The 23,657-nt window shown below is 35.7% G+C and overlaps 1 protein-coding gene across 2 annotated transcripts; it reads left to right on the top strand.

The window, feature by feature from the left end:
- The first annotated feature begins 1,307 nt into the window (after positions 1 to 1,307).
- LOC128232585 (uncharacterized) lies at positions 1,308 to 23,657 on the top strand. Of its 2 annotated transcripts, none has more exons than XM_052946233.1 (21): positions 1,308 to 1,350; positions 8,454 to 8,931; positions 9,293 to 9,389; positions 9,664 to 9,694; positions 10,230 to 10,346; positions 10,818 to 10,950; positions 11,193 to 11,258; positions 11,801 to 11,869; positions 13,145 to 13,286; positions 15,778 to 15,817; positions 15,929 to 15,987; positions 16,287 to 16,360; positions 16,758 to 16,868; positions 17,953 to 17,999; positions 18,655 to 18,859; positions 19,287 to 19,354; positions 19,931 to 19,975; positions 20,642 to 20,753; positions 21,167 to 21,307; positions 21,749 to 21,945; positions 22,266 to 23,657. In XM_052946233.1, the coding sequence occupies exons 2-21, from the start codon at positions 8,488 to 8,490 to the stop codon at positions 22,543 to 22,545; spliced, it is 2,478 nt and encodes an 825-aa protein (XP_052802193.1). In that variant the 5' UTR covers positions 1,308 to 1,350; positions 8,454 to 8,487; the 3' UTR covers positions 22,546 to 23,657. The 2 variants fall into 2 exon arrangements, with proteins under 2 accessions (XP_052802193.1, XP_052802194.1); XM_052946234.1 differs by lacking the exon at positions 1,308 to 1,350 and adding an exon at positions 3,941 to 4,038.

The following is a 23,657-nucleotide window of genomic DNA, read 5'->3' as shown; positions in this document are numbered from 1 at the left end:
AAGGGTCTAGCCCCTTTAACTGTTCATATCATCAAGGGTCTAGACCCTTTCACTGTTCATATCATCAAGGGTCTAGCCCCTTTAACTGTCCATATCACCAAGGGTCTAGCCCCTTTACTGTTCATATCATCAAGGGTATATCCCCTTTAACTGTTCATACCATCAATGGTCTAGCCCCTTTCACTGTTCATATCATCAAGGGTCTAGCCCTTTTACTGTTCATATCATCAAGGGTCTATCCTCTTTAACTGTTCATACCATCAATGGTCTAGCCCCTTTCACTGTTCATATCATCACGGGTCTAGCCCCTTTACTGTTCATATCATCAAGGGTCTATCCCCTTTAACTGTTCATACCATCAATGGTCTAGCCCCTTTCACTGTTCATATCATCAAGGGTCTAGCCCCTTTAACAGTTCACGAACAGTTTCGTTCCGACCGAAAGTGTTGTTTGTATCTTGTTTTCATTAATTTTGTTCTTCAGAAGAATTTCCTTTTCTGCAAGAATATAATTAATATACGGAGCTATGTGTACCCATAACTTATATATAACTTAATGTGTTTGTTTTCCGCTATTAAATATTGTTTGTGCACGAACGCTTTGACAATTGTCAAATCATCTTTATTCCGACGACCTTGTCTTATATTTATATATACATATATCACGTAATGTTATGATATTTTCATAAATTTTTCATTGTATTATTGAAGACAACACTATAACAGAGGAATTTGACCCATCATGAATGCATCTCAGGAAATAGGGCACGGCTTATTTCCACTTCCTAATTGTAATTCGTTTTTTTTCTAATATTTATCTTCAAATGGCAAAATGGTAAACATATTTGATTGATAAGATTCCAAAACAAATCATATCTTGAATAAAGATTCCGACCTTTATGGTGACCATGAATTCCTGAAGCATCTCAACTCACGTAAGTCGTACACAGGTTAAAACCAGGGGCGTAGCTGCCGTTACACGAGCACGCGGCTGAATTCTCATAACAAAAAATAAAACAAAATTAGCCAAAGTTGCAGTATGCGTACTTGACTAAATGATCCCAAATCTGGCCATTTTCCAGTGCTAAATAAAGCAACCCAGAACGCCCAGAATGCACCATGGTTTTCAAAAGTTTCCGTGGGAGCTCCTGGACCCCAATCACAGTTATGAATCCACGTGAATAAAGGGCTAGCTACGCCCCTGGAAACCAATAGAATGACCTTTCCATTTATATTGAATGATATGGAACCAACCTCTATAAAAGACATTCCTCCGTTAATTAATACATTCTTAATTAATGATTAGTTGTTCTACAAGGTGATAAACAAAGCAAGCTTCGCAAGGAAAAGGGTAAGAAGATGAACGTTAGTTTATTGTAATCCATTCGTCATAAAGATGCAAAGTTGTGTTAGTGTATTAAGTTAATCCAGCCACCATTAGGATGCAGATTTGTTAGTGCTGTTATGATAATAACATCGAGATGATTTATATGTTTAATTTATATCGATTAACAATCATATTATTATTTCATGGATTAAATTTTTGAATACCACCATAATGACGTTACTGTCATTATATGATCTATTGAAGCCAGGTAATAAAACAAAAAAATATATACTATAATTATATAGCCATTTTGATCATTTGTTTCTTAAAGCTGCATGCTCAAAGATTGTCCGTTTTGACAACTTTTTATGTTTTGTCGTAGAATCAGTCAATTTTTGCGACAATGTCTGGAAGCCAGTGATATAAGACTGCTGGCAAAATATCAGATCACAGGTTTCAATATTTACTTATTTTTATGCCAGAAAACTTATTTTTCCTAAAGCGTTAGTAACGCTTTTAGCTATAAAACATTATTTTTTGAACGTAAATATAAAAAACTGCGATCTGATCTTTTGTCAGCAGTCTTATACCAATGGGTTACACAGAATTACGCAAAAATTGCCTCGTTCTAAAACAAAAGATTTAAAAGTTGTCAAAATGGTCAATCTGTGGGAGCGCAGCTTTTAATAACATAATGCTATATAAAAGAAATATCTGGGTAAAAACATAGCATTTTGTGACTTTAATGAAACTTTACAATTAGCATTATTTGTGTTTATGTTTTTTTTTTATTATTTCATGAATTTCATATAAGCCATGTATTATCGTAAGGATTAAGCAGATAGCTGAAAGCTTATATTTTTACCTCTATCCTTTTCTAATACATTGCATTAATAGTGTTTGTAGTATAAACAAACTTTCATCAAATTGAAAATAACATTGTAGAAATTGTGAAAAAAACGTTCCGTTTCGTGTCGTTATTATATGTATTTTAGCATTTGGTATATGTTAGGAAGAATGAATTACTCGGCTTCGATGTTGCTTGGCAGATAGCAGGGATAGGGACGAAAGTTGAGAATATGTTAGTCGGGATGGATGATAAATAAAGGCGATAGCGTACTCGCGGATTTAGACGCACGCCCCCTCTAAAATTGTTCGAGTTTACTTTTGAATATCCGAGAAACAATATGAACTTAATGTACTTCAATGCACTTTTCATATGCATATGGTTTCCTTTGCCCCGTATATACCATATCGGGTCACCTACTAAATCCGTTTCTTTTAATTTTGGCCAGTTCGCATGTGTGAAAACAACTCACTTAATCAATCTAAATAATGAATAAATGGAAATGGACGATTGATTTCGAGTTCGGGCGCAAATAGCGTAATTAATACATGTCTGTACTACCGCCTGGTGAACACAGGGGACATGATTGAAAACAGTCTCAAGTCCAAGTCTCGATTCAGACTCAGAAAAGCACTGTTATTAAATAACAAAACGTTTATTTCGTTCGTTTTACAAAAACCAGTGTGAGTAATTGTACAATTATGGATAGTAATAAAATTCAGCAAGTTGCATCATGAAAACTCAACTAAAAGGAAAGTTACAATGAAATGTAGATTTGTAATTTTACCTATTGAGACTGAACTCAGATTTGAGACTTCGTAATCATTGCCTTACAGTTGCACAAACGCAAGGCTATACCTTTTTATTTTTAGCGTCAACCCTGACTACGAAACCTTATCATGAAAAAACAACAACAAATGATCAAAAACGAATACTATTTGTGAGTGACATCCAATGTAGAATAAAGACACCAGAGCCTCCATAGTCTATTCTAGACCTTTCTAAATTACAAGATAGATTTCCACTGCAAAATGAGTTAAAATAAAACGTTTTTAGTGCGTTGATCGTGGGCATCACACAGCATTATGTTCTGATTTTAAATGCCAAGAATACTATTATAGTACAAAGAATGAAGCATAAATGTTGCTTACGCTTGGGTTCTGTAGTAGGAATAACAGTTAAAGGAAATTAATAATATTCGTCAAGATCGTTGATCATATAAAATATGATGTGTTGGTTTGTTGTTTTCTTCAATCGGAAGGCCCAAATCCTCAATCGGAACACCTCGCCTATTACCAGCCAAAGTCTATCTCGAAGCTTGCCGGAGATGGCCGAGTTGTAACGATTGCAAAAACCTATCCAACAGTGAAACAATTTGGTTTGTTATAATGAATAATAACAAAATTAAAAGTGTTCGCCAAAATTGAATAAGCACCAACTGGGAAGTGAATAAATAAACGAATACGGTAAAGTATGTAAATCAACGGAAAAAAAACTCAAAGCGGAACCGATTAAGCTTTAAACGTCGACCGAAAACTCTGATTGTTTTGTTTGGCGATTTTAATCATTCCGTATAACAATAAATAAGATCAATAATACAACCCAATTAAGCTGTAAATAATTACGCAAATAAAACAACATTTCATCATAGTTGTCAAATGATAAAATATTTCAGTCTCTGATTAATTAATCCATATGTTTTGACTGATTTATCAGATTTTATCAAATCTTTAGAATAAATATTATATTTCAAAGAGTCAAAAGCTGGTCACGTTTAGTTGAAATTTGTGAAACATTTCAATAATAATCATGATATGCTCAAAATTCATTAGGACTTATAGAATATTCTTATCGGCGATCGCACAGTAAGTTTTCTTTCTACTTTTTTAGCATTTTCTAAGTTAACCAAAGTATAATAATTATTTAATTAAGTAAGTAGACTTCTTGAACTTTAGGTGGTATGCACATTATTAAATATTATTCATGTACACTCTGAATGAATTTGAATGCAAAACGTTGCTGCCTGAGTTTTATTGGGGCACAATTTATGTTCTTCTATTATTTTTTTTAAATTTAAATGCATTATAAAGTTTAACGCATTTGACCTATATGATTAAAACAAAACAAAAACAAAACGTATGATTTGAGTTCAGATTAAAATATATCAGCATTTATAAATAAGTTTTATTTTCATTATGATCTACGTGGCCATAAATTCTATAAATTCCCGCCAAAATATCGCGTATAGTTTGTATACTAATCATTTTTAATGCATAAACAAGTTCATCTCATTTGACTTGTATGTTGAAAAAAAAGCATATGATTTATGTATAGATAAAAACTATAAGCCTTTATAAAAGTGTTCTGGTTTTTTTAATTAATAGATACGTGGCCACATATTCCCTACTTAAAAAGCGCCAAATGTTCGCTTATATTTTGTGGGTTGTTTTTTTTTGCATTGATCGTTACTGTCAAATCGGTGCCGATGAATAAAAGATTTTCTAGATTATGATGGCGTCTTCAACAATGTCAATAGGTTGTCGACGTGATGTATACGTAACATGATAAGTAAGTGACCCGGTATGGGATACTTAACCACATAAAAGGCGTAGTATGATTCATTATCTTGTATGTTTATACTCTTTTGAAGAACATATATTTTCATAGAATGCTTTAATTAAAACAAAATGTAAATATTTCAAAGAAAACTCATTTACATAAGTACATTAGTTCAATAGATTTTTTTTTTTGGACAAAAGCTCGTTTTCATGAATTTTAAGATATATTGCTATGTGTGAAAATTCATGTTCCAGCGAAATCGAATACTACAATTATAAACCCTTTTAACTTTTTAACTATGATGTCATACAGAGCACACGACGTTATTTTACTGGGCAGGCTTAGATTCTGGAGAGGACCTAATATCTGGTTCATTACTATTATCTCAAATCCTGTCATAATTCTGTAATTAAATAAGTAACATTCTTTCACAAACAGGTTGAGAATATATCAATGCTACAATAATAAGATTATTTCTAACAATTCAATTGCCTAATGTAATATTATTTTATTTTTGTTCAATATTTTGTTAGTGCGAATGTATGTCTGAAAACATGTTTTCGGGTGTCCGATTGTTGTGTCGGTTCAATTAATCCGAACAGGGTTGTTGAATAAACAACTTTATTTTAGTTTAATATTTATTAGTGCCAATGACCGCCTGATATAATATAATATTTTGTTAGTGCGAATGTATGTCTGAAAACATGTTGTCGGGCGTCCGATAGCTGTAACGGTTCACGTAATGCGAACAAGGTTGTTAAGGCCTAAAAAATACATATGGTTTGGGTAACCCGACCTAAGAAATAGGAAAAATTATCTCTTTTTTTAATGTGTGTTTTAATATGTAGTTTAAAACCTTTAAAGCTTTATTCAGAGTATTTTTTTAACACCATTCTTAAAAAAAGATGACAGCTACGCCTAATAAAATAATAATAATAAAGGCCTGTCTGTTTTTGATAAGGATGTAACCCTAACCAAACCATTAGGTTTTTGGCCTAAGTAAACAAATTTATTTAAGCTAAATATTTTTTAATTGCAAATGTCCGTCTGAAACTGTTTCAGTGTGTCCAATAGTTGTGCCATTTTACGGACTGAGGAGGAGGTTGTTGAATAACAAAAAAGGTTATTTTATGAATATTGCAAATGGCCAATGAACGATGTAGCTCATCGGATTACGTGTATATACTGACCAATAGAGTGAATGCAATCAATAGTGCATGACCATAAGATAAGCTTAGGTTGAATATTAAATGTCACACCTGGTATTTATTCGAAATCAAGGGATAATTCATAGGTTTGTGGGTGACAATTCTTGTTTGTTTTTTTGTGTCTTGTTTCTTGTTTTTGTTGTTGTGCTTTTTTTTATTGCTCTTCAATCGTAATTAAAATTGACGGTACTGTTCTCGCACCGTATCGGCAATTTCAAATGTGAACATTCAACGTTTTTAAAAATTCTCAATAGTCTAGTTAGTCGAATGTTTTTTCCGTTGTAAATCAAGCTTTTAAAAAGTAAAAAACCTCAAGATTTATTCACAGTGGACACACCTAATATCTTTAAACGTTCGGGATATCTTAGTTAGGGCAGTTGACAATCAGTTACCTATTTATATTGAAAAGAAATCATTGTCCTACTTTTCTTTAATTTTGATTTGCCTTATCAGTGAGTTACGTTTCCTTGAAAATCCAACTTTCAAACTTTTTTACGAAAATAAATACTGCATTGTTAAGTTGCACAAATATTTCTGCTGAAGACAATGCAGTTATTTCTGATATCAGTTATCGTAAAGATACGTAAGCTTTTGTACGATATATACTCATTGGTGATTTTTTAAAGACTTTTAATATAAAAAAAAACTAATTAGATAATGTATAGCATATGGATAAACCCAGGAGAGTGGGCCCTGTTTCAATTAAGGAATGAATTGCGGGATTGATGTGATAATCGAAGGACTCCATGCAAACTTTAACCAGCTTAATTGCGTTCATATCCCAGATAATGCACCAGTCAATTGTAACCACGGCCCCCAGGTCCGGGGAATAGCGAGGACTTTGACTTTCGGTCCAGCCAAGCCCGGGTAAAATCCCTGCCTTACGGGGGACAAACTCCCGGTAAAATCCCCGCCAAATACCCCCGCACCCCAGGGACCCTAGGTAAGGTCCATTCCCCGCTACTTTTTGACGCGAAGACAAAACCACGGCATTCACCCGGCACTGCGGGGCCAAAAAAACACGACCCATTTCCTCGGTATACCCCCGGACCGGGGGCGTGGGCGTGGTTACAATTGACTGGTACATAATGACATATTTCCCGCAATTCAATTCTTTTTCACCCATTCTGTTAATAGAACGACCCGACCGTAACTGGAAACAGTTTATCAAATAACGTCACAATAACGGGGGAAAAATAAATCACTTTTAAACGTAAAATTGAAACACAAATGGCAACAATACATTTAACATATCATTACACTTAACACTTTCTAAAATGTTGATATATTTTTAAGGGACCTGCTGACACATTACAAACAATAACAACATTAACAATTTCCATGTACAGTCGAACCCGAAGTTTCTCGAACTCCAAGGGACCGGCGAAAACACCTCGAGCATCGGAAAATTCGAGCCAAGCGGGAATTCTAACCTTCAGTAAAAAGAAATTCAGTTTGAGCAAACGAGTAATTCGAGCCAAACGAGTTCGAGGCAACGGGGTTTGACTGTATATTGTTATGCGATGATTCTCGATCCGAACATATCCGAAGATGTTGCGTTCAACGGGTGATAACCGCTATTGCCGAAAGGCACTTCATTTAAGGAATGGAAGTTGACGTAAAATGAAGCAGTTAAGGTTGACGACTAAGATATCCTAATGAAACGGGGCCCTGTATATTTTTTTTCTAAAAATCATGCCCTTAAAAATTATATTTTTTTTTTATAAATAATAAAACACACCCTAAAATATTCGTTTAATAATTCTACCACCATTTCTATATATTTGTCTGTTAAGCATATTTATTATGGGTTAAAACAACATTTTTCTTTGAGAATAATACTTCGTTAATTTTTTTTTTTATTTCTTTTTCAATAATGTTTTTGTATTAATGCCTGTTTGAACCTATCGAAAGGTTTTTTTTTCTTCGTTCAAACGTACTGAATAACGATAATCATATAATACCGAGTTGTCTCTGATTGTCTCTGATTGTCTGATTATCACACACTGCTTGACAACTCAATTTGAACGTACAAAAGGGGTCGGTCTATGCGGCTTTAAAAGCCCCGACTTCCTTTTATAACCGAAGTTTGATAAGGTGATTATTGTCATCAAACTCTTGGACAAACCTGTTTCGACATGTTTCGATGTTTTGACAGTGCTCCGTCAGACGGCCGTTTTGTGAAAATGTTTGTCAAAGTGTATTAAGAAACTAAACTTTCAATCAAACTCTGGTAAAAGACCGAAGGCGGGGCTCCGTAATCGGCGTAGACTGGGCTATGTTTCATTTAAAATGGTGAAGAATTAGTGAAGTTATCGTTTTTTAAATGCTTCATTCGAGGCAGAATATTGCCTGCCGACGTAGCATTTATGACGCAATTAATCACGTGGTATAACCACTGTGCATTCATTTTTAATAATGAATTCCAATTGAATTAAACTCATGCACGGAGGAAAATGCAAATATATTATTCATACCTAGTAAAAATCATAAAGCTCTATTTTCGACTGCAGGTAACGTAAAAAGGACTGTTTATCCTTGCTGAGAATGTCGACAACAGCCCAACGAAAACGAGTGGGCGGCGGTTACAAAAACGTCGAGGTGAAAGAAAGGTTTAAAAGGGGAGAAGACCAAAGATACGACAAAGATTTCTCTGACAACGAAACATACGACAGGGATAGAGAGTTTAGGACCAATTACAAGCAAGGCACACAAAAACAACGTCATCATAAAGGTGGTTCCTCCACTGACGACTCATTTAGACTTCCGCACATCGACAATAAGAACAATTCACTCGTTTCAAGTCAGTCTCCAAACGAGACTGATAATGAAATAGAGTCGGAAAAGGGCGACTACGGGACGGAAAAGGGAAGTGGTCGGTCGGAAGAACGACGCCAGATGGATGCTCCGATTTTGGAACTTCGAGAGAAGACATCCGCTAGTCTGCGAAATAACGGGAATGCCAAGAATAGTGGACATCAGTCGAAACAGGTACTTAAAAAAAACAGTGTGTGTAAATTGCGTCATAAATGTTACTTCGGAGGGCAATATTTTGCTTTTGATGAAGATTTTAAAATAAGTCTTTATCTTAAGCAAAATGTTGCCTTCCGACGAAGCACGTATGACGTAATTTATAACGTGGTATGTGCATACTGAAACAGTGTTTAGGTAATATTGCAGACGGGCACAACTACCCAATTTGAACTCAATTTGAAGCATTTTTAAATACACAAGGATTACACATGTTCTAATAATTTGAATTACACTATCAGACCATATACCAAGGCCAGTGAAGTTTGGCGTGGAATGTAAAATTATATTTACCTTAACACTTATATAATATACAATTCAGTCTGCTGTTTATGACGCCAACCCAATTTTACGTTACGTTGACGAGAATGTGTTTGGCAAGGATCTCGTCATTGAGACTCCGTTCGGAAGCAGAAATGGTGAGTTTTAAAAACCTTTTTGGAGGGTTATAAAACAATTTTTATTTTCTATTTCTTTTCATTTCGTTGCGGTTAACGAAGAAGAATATGTTCTTTATGCATACACATCGTTTAATTTCGTGTTGCATCGACGCTTTTACTTCTTTCTTCTAACTAGTCATTGCAGTGACCAAACACAACAATTGGTACGTGTATGTAATGCACAAATTACTACATATGATGTTCATGAATTTTCCATATCACTTTAACATTTTTGTTTACCATATATTTTCAGTGGTCTATTGTGACTACACGGCGTCTGGAAGGTGAGTACCCTGGTTTCGGATGTTGTTACATATTTTATGAACAAAACAAACCTCATTTTGAAAATATCAAACCGTCATTTAGGATCTTTACATAATTTTGCTCAGCGAGAACTGATTATGAACAGTCTCAAATCTGATTCAGACCTCAATCGGCATAACTGCAAACGTTTATTTCATTCTAACTTTCTTAACAGTTGAGTTTTGATATTTTTTGCTGAATTTTATTACTATTCGATGTTGTACATTTTTGTTAAACGAATGGAATAATGAGAATCTTTGTAATTTGATATAAATACTTTTCCGAGTCTAAGTCTAGGCTAGAACTTGAGACTGGTCCTTTTCATGGCCCAGTGGAATGTGCTTGTTAGCGAGTCTTTGGCCAGGTTACTTACATTTTTCCTCGTCGCGGATAATACTAAAACGAGAAAAAAACCACGCATGAATAGCAGAAATATTATTGATAAATTTTATTGAATCGGAAACGAGGCATATCATGAAGCACTGTACCCTCACTTATCCATTCTCCTGCCCTTAGATGTCTGCAGTTTATCGAGGACTACATCCAGACGAAGGTGATGCCGACCTACGCCAACACCCATTCTACGACGGGACACAACGCCCGACAGACCGGAAAATTCCGAGAGGAAGCAAGGTAAAGGTCAAACCAAAGCTTCAAAGTTTCGCGAGGAAGCTAGGTGAAATATTAAGATGGTTCACTTTAGACCACTTCTACTGCAAATAACAAACAATATACTGAGATGTATAATGAAGAAAATGTATGAAAATATGGTTAGAAAGTAAACAATGTGTGTATACCATTTGATTGGAAGGCAATAATTTGCTTCGATACCGAAGGCGGGGCTCTGTAAGCAGTGTAGACTGCACTATGTTTCATTTGAAATGGCGAAGAAATAGTAAAGTGACCTTGGTTTAGAGTCTTTATCCAGAGCAAAATATTACCTTCTGTGATACATGTATACACACACTGGTGAAGCAGATAGGGTAGTAGCGGTTTTCTGATGGGAACACCAAAAAATCCTACAAGATTGTTTGTTTAATTGGATTCCCTTTTTCAGGTAATCTATGTATTAATTCAAACAAACTCATACACTTTCAACTACAGGAACATTATTAAGAAATGCGTGAACGCAAACAATGACGACGTGGCCATATTCACCGGAAGTGGGGCCACGGCAGGGATGCACAAGATTGCCTGGACTCTTCGTATAAACACACCAAGGGTCGCCGCTGAAACGGTAGGGAATAAAATAATTCATATAACGAACTAAAATCTACACTTTTAATATTTTAGAAACGTGATTAAAATTGCCTGGCTTGCTTTCGCGCAAGAGCTACTCTTCTTTTGAATAAATTCCAGGAAAAAAAACACTCGGTTTCCTGAAAGTAATAGGCTTTCCTGGGGCAATATTCTATTTTCACGAATTAAAGACTACAGTAAGCGATGATCATTCATAATCATGATTCTTTATGTTTTCAGGCTGTATTTATAGGCCCATATGAGCATCATTCGAATATTTTGTTATGGAGAGAATATGGAACCAAGGTATATTTTGTTACTAACTGGGGTTTTTATACGAGCTTTTAAAAATATTCATTTTAATGAGATTTCTTTAACATACTAATAATGGAATAAATAAAAATATTGATGTAACTATTTAAGGATTATTTTACTGGTTTGTCAATGTTTGGAATATGTTTGAAAAATGTTATGGATAGCTTTAAACCTTTCGATTCAATGCCAAGCTTGAATGACACATAATAACCTAATCTCGATCCACATTCACAGACAAAAGACGGACATATAAAAAAAATGTCTGATTGGCACCAAATCTGAAAAATTATTACCCGTGTTACGACTGCGTTTTAAACCATAGGTAAAATATAGCGTATAAAAACAGTTCAAACACGCTATCATAATTGCATCTCAGTTGTTTTTTCTTCCAGATAAGCTTTATTCTATAGCAACCCAGTGTTTATATTCCTTTCCGATGTAACGTGCCTCAGTCACGATGTATACCAACAGTACTATCTTGCGATAAATAATTAACATGCTTAAAAAAACAAACGTGTGAACATCCATTAAAGGTGGTACGAATTCGTCACGAACCCGATCATGGCCAGATAGACCTTATCCAACTCCAAGAAGAGTTACAGGTATGGGATGAAAGCATTTATTATGTATTCATCCGCCTTCTCCTACTCTGACACACGTGAGCCCATGTAATTCTGGGTAATTGTGCGTGTTCTTAATATTGTACATGTAATAATAGATCAGTGAAGCCCTTCCTTTTGGGGTTAATGTTGTTTTGTACCGCGAAATGTGTTTATGCCCTGGTTTAATTTTCTCGAACCATCTTAAAGCTGCACTCTCACGGATTTCATTTTTGACTCCTTTTTTTGGTCTTGAAATGAGCCAATTTTTTTAGAAATTTCTGGAAACCAGTAGTAAAAGTGCCAAAAGAGCAGTTTTTTTCGTATTTACGTTTGAAAATCGATGTTTAATGGCCAGAAGCGTTACTTACGGTTTAAGAAAAATGACATGTTCTGCATTTTACTAAACAATGGCGGTCTGTTCTATTGCGAATTATTATCTAATATGAATAAATTGAAGGAACTAATGCCAAAATTAGCTGATTCTGAGATCAAGGTCACTGCAAATGTAAATTTGTGATTGTGCAGCTTTAAGTAAAAAATGACAGGGTCAAGCTGTCTACTTTGTTTTGGTATAAATTGTGTGTTTTTTTCTCCTTTTTTAATACTTCTTGAAACCTATAAAGGGAGCAATTTGAAAGATAGTTATGATAAGCTATGTTTTGTTTTATAAAATAAAGTTTGGACCATTATGCTTAAAGATGCACTCTTACTCCCAGATATGATTTACCACAATAAAAAAAGATATTCTTTTAATATTCTAAAAAGGATGAATAAATGTCGAAAGCAATGGTCTTATGAAGGAAAGCGAGTTTGATTTGAAAGAAATGAGCATAAAACACACTATTTCTACCTTATGAGGCTATAGTAGACCACAGTAAATCTTTAGCATTCACCAATCATTTAATATTTGTACGCCTTTTGCTATTAAATACACGGTAACAATCTTGTTTACAGTAGTTAATATTTTCCACATTGCATTATTAAGTAAGTAATTAAAGGTTTATCAGTCAAAATTGATGTTTGTTATACATGTGTATGTATTGATTTTGAATAAGAGTGTCACTTTAAGAGAAATTTAGGCTTGCTAAGCAAAAAAGGCGATTATAGATTTTTTTGGCGAAAAACTTCCCGAATGTAAGGTACATGTAGCTAAAGTTGTTGCAAATTTTCTATTTAACGGACATAAAACGTTATTTTTCCTTTACTAGAAAATCAGTTTCTTTTATGATATCGTATATCTTAAAGCTATGTTAACTGTAAACTTATTTATTCTAGTTCTGGAAGGATAAGCGTCGTGTCCTACTGGTGTGCATGTCTGCGGCCAGCAACGTGACGGGTATTATCACAGACGTTGACGCCGTCGCCCGCATCGCTCACCAGAACGGAGCCCTCGCCATATTCGACTACGCCGCAGGAGGTAGGATTTAAGTACATGTACTTACCTTTTTACGATCAGTTGGACGATCAGCCAGTCGTAGGCATCGATACCCAGCACGACGCTCTCGAACATTGCGTTTGCATTTACCACTGTCACCGCTTCATTTGAACGTACAGTGTCTTTGAGTGCCATAAGTTAATTCATACTTTTGTTCTCATTAATTTAAAAAAATAAATATGGTTATACGCATATGAGTCATGCACTTTTATAGCTGCACTCTCACAATTGAACCGTTTTAACATTTTTTTATGTTTTGTCTTGGAGTGAGCCATCTGTTTTCGTAAATACATGAGAACCAGCGATATAAGATTGTTGACAAAAGATCAGATCGCAGTTTTTTTTTATATTTACGTTCGAAAATCGATGTTTTATGCCGAAAACTCGTATTTTTCTTAAAGCGTTAGTAACGTAAAAGGGTACAATGTTGCCCAACACTGAAAATAGGTTACACCGTCGCCTAAAGGAGAAAATTTAGTACAGTGTTGCCTTATGTTTGTAAAAGAGTATACTGTCGCTAATGTTGGTAAATAAGTTAAGATGTTGACTTCTTCTGGTAATAGAGAACAAGGTCGCCTCATGTTGGTATGAAAGTTCAATGTTGCCCCCTGTTGGTATTAAAGTTCAATGTTGCCTCATGTTGATATAAATGTTCAATGTCGCCTCATGTTGGTATTAAAGTACGATCTCGCCTAATGTTGGTAATAGAGTACATTATCGTCTTATGCTGGTAATATAGTACAATATCGCCTTATGCTGGTAATATAGTACAATATCGCCTTATGCTGGTAATATAGTACAATATCGCCTTATGCTGGTAATATAGTACAATATCGCCTTATGCTGGTAATATAGTACAATATCGCCACATGCTGGTAATAGAGTACAATATCGCCTTATGCTGGTAATATAGTACAATATCGCCTAATGCTGGTAATAGAGTACAATGTCGTATAATGCTGGTAATAGAGTAAAATTTCGCCTAATGCTGGTAATAGAGTTTATGTCGCCTAATGCTGGTAAAAGAGTACAATGTCGTCTAATGCTGGTAATAGAGTAAAATGTCGCCTAATGCTGGTAATATAGTACAAGGTCGCCTAATGCTGGTAATAGAGTACGATGTCGCCTAATGCTGGTAATAAAGTACAAGGTCGCCTAATGCTGGTAATAGAGTTCGATGTCGCCTAATGCTGGTAATAAAGTACAAGATCGCCTAATGCTGGTAATAGAGTACGATGTCGCCTAATGCTGGTAATAAAGTACAAGATCGCCTTATGCTGGTAATAGAGTTCGATGTCGCCTAATGCTGGTAATAAAGTACAAGGTCGTCTAATGCTGGTAATAAAGTACAAGATCGCCTTATGCTGGGAATAGAGTACAATGTGGCCTTATACTGGCAAAAGAGTAAATAGTCACTTAATTCTGGATATATACAAAAATATCGCCAAATGCTGGTAATATAGTACATGGTCGCCTCATTCTGGTAAAAGAGTACACTGTTGCCTTATGCTGGTAATTAGTGATGAAACGATAATCGAGTACAATCGATTAATCGTCGCTGACAATGCTATGTCGACGACTATCGATTTTTGTGAAATAATTATGAAATTAAGATTTTCTGATGAAATGTTAAATATAACATTTATTGAATGTTAAGCTGGTTCACAAATATTTAATATGCTTTTACATGGATAATACGCTAAAATAACTTAATTGATGGAGTGTGCATCAATTCGCAATTAATGTGCAATTATTAGTATTTGTTGTGTTGTAATGTTTTCGTTGAGTCATAAAAGACAGAAAAAGGTTATGGAAAGTTCATACTGTTGCAAATGGCATGACTATAGCATCGCACTTACTGATCTCAGGTTTAACCATTTAAATTATCATGATGATACTATGTTTAAAGAATGTATTGCTTACTGATATCATGAACTTTCGATTATTGTCCGATAGTAAATCGAAATGCTTGGTCCGATTCGATTCGATTATCGATAGCAAATGGGGTCCGATTTTCAAACACTACTCGAAATAGAGTACAATGTCGCATAATGCTAGAAATAGAGTACAAAGTCGCCTAAATCTAGAAATAGAGTACAATGTCGCCTTATGCTGGTAACAGAGAATGATTTAGCTTAATTCTGGTAAAAGAGTACCTTTGATAAACACACCTGAACTCTGAAAGAACTTGTTTACGTGAAGACCGATAGCCCACAGAACAATAACACACAACTGCGGTGTCGCCTTTGTTGGCAATAAATGAAAATATTAATGGGCATTTAACAATGACTCAAAATGCATGCATACTTAATAGAATAGGCTAATATCTCTTACTTAAATCATAATGTGTTTGTGATTTATTTTTTTATATATTAAATATGATAATTAATTAAAGTTAATTCATACTAAAGCACCGAAACGTTTCATTTTGCAAATGGACATCCCAAACGTTTCCTTTCTTTTATTATTGCAGGTCCCTACCTGAAAATCGACATGAATCCTTCAAAGACCGAGTAAGTGTTTGCCATGAACTTGTCTGACTTAATTTATTAGTACAGATATTAGTTCGCTTTTCAAAATCAAATTAAAAAACACATTTTGATATCTTATATATTTCTTTTCAGATATAAGGACGCTGTGATATTAAGTCCCCACAAGTTTGTAGGCGGACCAGGAACACCAGGTTTGTTTTTCTTTTTATTAAGCTAGTCTTTCCGATGAACATTGTTAATTTGTTCTGAAAATAATTTACACATACAGTCGAAACCCGTTTGCTCAAATTAGCTTGGCTCAAATTCCTCGTTGGCTCGAACTTGATGTAAAGGACCGAATTCTTTATACTGAATGTAAAGGTTTCCGCCCGAATTTTACGACGCTCAATGTATTTTCGACGGAAGCTGGGAGTTCGAGCGAACGGGTGTCGACTGTATAACAAAGAATAAATAGTTCGCTATCGTAATATGTTTACTTCTTTTGTTTAAGGGTTGATCCTTGCCAAGAAATGGATGTTCCGAAACAGCGTGCCCGACAGGGTTGGTGGTGGCACCGTGAGATTTGTAAGCAACACACACATTGATACGAATAGTTGAAACATTATATATTTTACAACGATTGTGAAGAAAGTAATGATAACTTGTACTAAGTTACTCTCGTTGGCACGCTGTTATGTTGCTGGCGAAGCCGGGGAACCCTGCGATAACCCACTTGTCCGGCTTCGTGACCACAAACCAAACTCACATGCGTGCGCTCAGGCTGGGAATCGAACCCGGGTCGCCTTGGTGAGAAGCGATTGCGCTAACCACTGCGTTAAACGGACAACCTTTTGTATATATTACAAACCTGTCTCATTTTTCAGCTTGTTCACTAAAAAGTGAAAATACATGTATTAATTAGAAATTAAATAATAACATCATCAATATATGCTAAACCCTTTAACATATACGTTTACAATAGGTTACGCGTGATTTGCATTCGTACGTTGGGAACATCGAGGAACGTGAGGAGGGAGGAACACCGGCCATCATCGAGTCCATTCGGGCTGGAATCATCTTTAAACTGAAGGAGGTACGTACGTTGCTTTGGTATAAGCCTACAAAGTAGTTTGATGGTAATGAACTCCTGATTTGGTGGCATATGACCTGTACACAATTTAGTGACTTTTAACCTGAACTATTTTTTTCTTCAGATTTATCAAAGGGATTTCTCCTACCAACGATCTTGCTTAAAATAACTATGAATTGCTGCAGACTTATCATGTCAGTAATTCATTGTCATTTTATGCTAGATAGTTGGTAGGAGTGACCCCTTTGATAAATCTGAAGAAAATAAATATTTTAGGTTAAATGTCACTAACTTTTGTACAGGTCATATGACATCCAAAGCAGGATGTCACTATGTATTCTAAAGGCTCTTACTGGCGTAGTCTTTATGTAACGAGTGATATCCATTGATATGTCAACAATAATTATCTTGGATTGAAAACAAATAGGTAACTCTGGCCACTATGGAGTCAATTCGGACTACGGTCGTCTTTAAGGTTGAATTTTCACATTCTTCACGGGCGGATCAAGGAATTGACATTCAAGGGGCGTAACTTTTGGGCATACCTTTTTGACTTGCGCCTCTCCCTTAGAACCGAAATTGATTTAGATTAAAAGAGTTTGCAAGAGGGTTTGAGGAGAGAATTTAAACAATTTCTATTTCGAAATGGTGCGGTTTGGTCGTATTTTTTTCTCCTATATTGAAATAAAAAGAAAACTTTTAGGGTGGATGCGCTTAGTGGATCCGCTAGTGCTGCTTAGAATGAAGGGTACTACGTGTGAGGCAGTGAGCTTAAATAACGAATAATGAAGCGAAAGCTTAAATACATACTTACTACATGGAATTAGTGCATTATGAACGATTACACCATGAAAATGTATTTTATCACCAATAGAAAGACATTTCATAATTTTATAAGTGAATTATTTGACGAACAAAAAATAAATATTGCATGGAGTTATCAACACGTGTAGAAATTTCTGAAATGTATCATTTTAACGTTCTTTGACTGTATTATTACAAATAATGATCGCACAATCATGACTTCACTTTTCTAATCGTTATAGTTGTAGAAAAGATAGCATCAATAATATTTTCGTAATTTTAGGAAATCGGAGCAGATGTCATACATGCTAGAGAACTGGAATTATGCAAGTAGGTTGAATACTCGCATATTCCAATCGTTACAACTCGGCCATCTCCGGCAAGCTTCGTGATAGACGTCAATCCTGTTGGATAATGGCCGGGGTGTTCCGATTGTCGGACATCGCGTACATTTGCTTTTGTACTCCTGGATTGAGCATTGGTTCACACATTTAAAAACAAAACAAAACAAAAATTGTAATAAACATATTATTTATAGAGTCACTCATCGAAATGATAACTGTCTATATTTCTCTCAGAAGAGATACTAAGAAAAAGAACTTTTCTGGTTACATCTCAACTCTGTGAAATCTATATCATTGAAACGTATTGCAATACACCCGATGTATATACATTCTATGTTCTTCGGCCTTTTCAATACTCATGTTTGTTGTAACTTACCATAAATACTGGTTAAACCGACAGGCGGCAGTAACGTTGACATTATCCACCCTATGGCCACGCCCACTCTCTAAAATATAAGTCAATGTTTTTAAGATCAAAATGAATTCGATCCATCTCAATATCTAAATATAAACCAAAACTTCCAAAAAAGAAATACATGTACTATTAATTTTGACCTTGAACTTAATGTTGGCGTAGCCATATAATATGTCATGTCGACGTAACTGCCCCCTGTGGTTAAACCATCTGTTTATATTTTCAGTCGTGCATTTACGGCCTGGGAGAGCAATCCGTCTATCTACGTGATGGGGAGTCATACAGCAGACCGCGTGTGTATCTTCTCCTTCCTGACCATCAGCCAAGAAACGGGGCGGCTTGTCCACCATAACTTCATCTCTACGTTGCTAAGCGACGTGTTTGGAATACAGGCACGAGGAGGCTGCGCATGCGCGGGGCCGTATGCGGAGGTGAGCAATATTAGGAAATACAGTCAGTCTTTATATTACATATTAATTCAAAATTAATTGACTTCCATTGATTTTTTAATGAAACTATGCCCTGCAGACTTGTTTGGTGCCACTAAGACCCAAAGTTAAAGGGCAAACCAGCATAATTATGCTAATAAACGCTCTGCCATTCGGATCTAAGGTTCAGCCGAAGGAGGTCATCTTCTGGTGACCTTTTCGTCCGCCAATCAGAGGCCTTAGCAGCGATGGAGTTTATTTTCATCTGATATTTACCATAGAATTGAATCAGTCTAAGGGCAAACGGACAAACAAATATGAACGACGCGATATAACAAACGCAATTAACAACTTTCAAAGAGGTTTTCCCTACATGAAGTTATATGTTTATTCTTATTGGTTTAGTTTATTTTTTATTTATTTTCCACAGGACCTTATGGGGATCTCAGAACCCATGGCAAAGAAGTACCTTTGGTTTCTTTCTGAAAAACCTCAACGGTAAGAACTCGGTTAATAGAATGTGATTGTTTTCACGGTATAAAAATAAAAATAAAATATTTACTCTAGAGGGCGTTGACCATTGTTTCATGAATCATTACTGTAAATGAACGGTTTCAATTCAACGAAGAATGTTGTTTTCATTGTCTTGGGATGCTTTAATCTACGGGAGGATACCGTCTTCAGTCTGTATTAACCTTTCACTACAGCTGGCTTTAAAGGGGCTAGTCACTAGATTCTACGTGGTAGACAACCTGAGTAAATTTCGAATTGGAAAAATGCGCAAAAACTGCGAGAGATTCATGTGTCGTAAACGATGTTATACATCAGTAAGAAAGATTCAATGCGTTCTGCACAAGATATTAAATTTATGTAAGTTTTTGACAATGTTCTTATATTCTTAAAATTATATCATCTGGTGTCTAGCCCCTTTAAGTGTTCTGTGTTGGCTATTGATGGAATCCGACCAACAATAAAACAGTTCTCTAAAACCTCCATTCATACTGGTGTTAACTTACGTTGTCCGTGCAATTTTGATATCATTTGAAAGATATTTTCTGTTCTGTTTCTCTACAGAAAAGACCCCAACAAGCACGTACAGGATCCTCTCGAAATAATGAAGTAAGTATAAAAAGGTTTATCAACCTTCGATGAAGCGACTGTTCTCTATCCCCAATCTTTTAAGTATTTACTCATCAAATCTGCCATTGGTTTCCTTACGTCGTTCACACTAACGTCACATATTGCGTTCATTTAATGACGACAGATGACGTAATGACATTCGGAGATCCTCGGACATTTTCCATCGAAAACAACCTCGGATATTTATGGACGGTTTACTATGTATAGAAAAATACAACACGTTTAACTATGCTGCAATTAGATCGCGTAGTAATTTCAATTTAGCAGTTTAACTTAATGACTTTACTCATGGATATCACGACGATTTACACTTCACTGTCAATCAATTTAACCTTAGTAATACAAAATGCACGTTAAAACGCTAATGAATTGATAATATTATTTAAAATTTTACGATCTACTTCAACTGATGTACCGGCATACATCCGATGTTGTTTTGGATAGAAAATGACCGAGGAGCTCCGAATGGCGTGTTGAGAGATCGCGTGCTTCTGACGATTGCTCTAGTTAGACTTAGAATTAGACGTGTCAGTGAACTCATTAACTATTTAAGAATGAGTTTTAAGAGAATTTTAACCTGACAATACGCAATTAAACTGCGAGTTATAAAACTTCAAAAGAGTTTTTATTATGTTATCTTTTTAGACCAGGATTTACTCGAGTGAACTTGTCCTATTTCTTGGACAATGAGACAGCGGATTTCATCATCGAAGCCGTCAACATGGTTACCAAACACGGCTGGAAACTGCTTCCGGAGGTAGAGTTTGTAGAAATTATATCATACATTCAGCATAATTCAGGATTCACGTATACACATAAGATAGTCTCACGGACCTATTATTATAGTTTATAGGTACAGGGGCGGTTCCAGGATACCAAGTTAGAGGGGGCGTTACTAAGGGGGCGTAACCTTTTGACTTGCTCCCCTCCCTCAGAACCGAAATGTTTTCGTCTTAAAGTGATGCTAGGGGGTTGGCGTATTCCCCAAAGAAAATTTCCTCGCGTGAAGTTCTAGTCGCTATTTCTGAAGTTTCATAGAACATGTTTGCAGTTTTCGTTCAAACCATGATACTAATTATTTCCCTGCTCTTTCGACCGTAGAAAAATTACGGCGTTAGGTTTTCTCGAACCAAGTCGTGATCTATTTCATTGAACACTATTTAATTTCAGTACTCTTTCGACCCTTTCACCGGCTCATGGAAACACAAGTCATTTTCTAACACAATGGAAAGCCAACTGGAGAGTCTGTCGTCTTTTGATCCAACGGGAAATAAAACATCCGAGCAAACTGGAAAACCAACTGACTACCAGGTGTTTATTACATTGAATATTCCGTTAAAAATCGCACGGACTATAAAAGTAAATTACTGAAGTATGTTTGTATAGATGGAGAAACTGTATTTAGATGAGATGTATTACCAAAGCATTTATCGGCTTTTACTTTAGCGAACAATAATACAGTCAAACCCCTTTGGCTCGAAGTCCGAGGGACCGGGGAAAATACCTCGAGCCTCGAAAAATTCGTGCTAAGCGGGAATGCTTACATTCAGTTAAAAAAATCGGTCCTTGACATCAAGTTTGAGCCAACAAGGAGTTCGAGACAAGCGATTTTGAGCTAACGGGGCTTGAATGTTGTTTGCTTCAACTTCTGGCATCGAAAATTCGATTGAAAGAATTACCGAATATTCAAATATCAATTTTGCCATTCGTTTACATTCCTAATTTATCATTATCTAATTTTTCTTGCGACAGACCGTCTTACAAAAAGCGAGAGATCTCTTCGAGTCAGCTGACTGCGCGTCCAGGCCTCGGATCATGTCCGCTTCCCTCAGTCTTCGGGATGCTTTACCGCGGGACAAGAGGCGGCTACGCTGGTTTTTGACGCCTCACGACGCTGCGTGTTTGCTTTCAGACAAGGATGAAGACTATCTGGACAAGAAACCTTACGAGTAAGAACAGCTTTTGTTTTCTTCTGTTATATTAAAGATGCACTCTTACTCCCAAATAATATGTACCACAATTAATACAATTGTTTTAATTTACCGAAAAGGATGAATAAATATCGAAAACAATGTTCACATGAAGGATACCGTGTTTAATTTGAAAGAAGGTGCGAAGAAAAAACGGTGTTTCGCACGCACGCACGCACGCACGCACGCACGCACGCACGCACACACACACACATGCTTTAAGCACATAAACACACGCCTTTACATGTTCATTAAGAGTGTCCGCTTATTCTTAAATGACGACCCATTCTTTTTTCCAGCTTGCCGTTTAAGCTTCCAAATCTCAGGAGCCGGTTCGTTTCTAACCGTTACGATAGTGACGACGAAGAGGATGACAACATTCGGTATGATCCACACACACAGACGGACAAACACACTAAACACCGGTCAAGAAGAACGCATAAAGACGTTGATATTTCGCCTGCTCTTTCCAGTAGATCGGTTCCAGAGAAAAGGATCACAAATCCTCATGATACTCACCGCGGTAACAATGGATACCAGAGGGGAAGATTGAATACAATTCCATCAAATGGTTATTAGAAGCATCGATGTACCTTGACTAAATGGAAATACAATCGGAACTCTTTACATTTAATAACTACGCGGCTGCAAGTAGATCGGTTTGTGATCTTAATATAACAGTTAAACCAAAGGACTTTAGCAGTACAAAAAAACACTTTAAAACACTACAATTAATTAATAATGATATTTTGATTTTTTAGAACTACTTCTACTGATTTCCGATGGCATACATCCGAGGTTGTTTTCGATGGAAAATGGCCGAAGTGTTCCGAATGATGGAAATATACTAGTAGTATTAGAAATCAAAGCACTGTAGGTGCTGAAGTGGTGATTGTTAATAAAATCATTCAACTTAAATGAATAGAAAATGAACTATGTAAGGTTGCAACAAACTAGGTTTTTAAGAAGTTTTTATTAAAACATGATACAATTGTTGAAAAACATTAGACAGCACGATAATATCCAGACTTTTGCTATCATTGTGTTGACACTGCGGCGGTTGGGATTTTTGTGTGTGTGTTATTGTTGTTAATTTATGCAATATTTGAACTGTTTTCAGGGAGTGTTAGGCATTGATGCAGCTATAATAGCTCTCAGTAAACAGTCTCAGTCCACGCGAGACTGCTATTTTTATACTCATGATATTGTTCATGTTGAAAAATCTCTCTTCCTTAACATTTATAAAAAAATGCGTGAACGGTTTTTCATTTTTGACTTGTTTTTTTTATATAAACATTCTGGTGAGACAATACGACGGCTATCATGTTAAAATACTTTATTTTATAAGTATTTTTTATTGTTTGATTTTTTGTTTGTTTTATTTTTTTGTACATAGAAAGATATACATTTGTTTATTTAAATACGCAATACTATTATATAGTTATTTTACATATCTGTTTACAATTATTCTACGCATTTCTACATAATGTCGATACTATTAGAAAAGTATCCAATCGCCGTTTTCCGGGCGAAAAATCACTTGCGATCTGCCACCCTTCTGTTGGACTTGGTTTGGAACTTGTATATACCCCCAATTTTATGGGACTTGTTCTTAATCATATCTTCTGGATGTTGTATATGCACAGTCCTTTTTAATCCAATTACATTTCTCTAATATTTTACCTGATAGA

The sequence above is a fragment of the Mya arenaria genome, chromosome 4, assembly GCF_026914265.1.
Source record: "Mya arenaria isolate MELC-2E11 chromosome 4, ASM2691426v1".
In the NCBI taxonomy this organism is placed as follows: Eukaryota; Metazoa; Mollusca; class Bivalvia; order Myida; family Myidae; genus Mya; species Mya arenaria.
The sequence above is the reverse complement of the archived record's forward strand: the minus strand, read 5'-3'. Positions and strand labels throughout refer to the sequence as shown.

Coding starts and splice junctions, on each gene's coding strand:
- LOC128232585 (XM_052946233.1), top strand. CDS start 8,488: ATGTCGACAACAGCCCAACGAAAACGAGTGGGCGGCGGTTACAAAAAC. Junction 9,695..10,229: donor GACTACACGGCGTCTGGAAG/GTGAGTACCCTG, acceptor TCCTGCCCTTAG/ATGTCTGCAGTTTATCGAGG. Junction 18,000..18,654: donor AGAGAACTGGAATTATGCAA/GTAGGTTGAATA, acceptor TTATATTTTCAG/TCGTGCATTTACGGCCTGGG.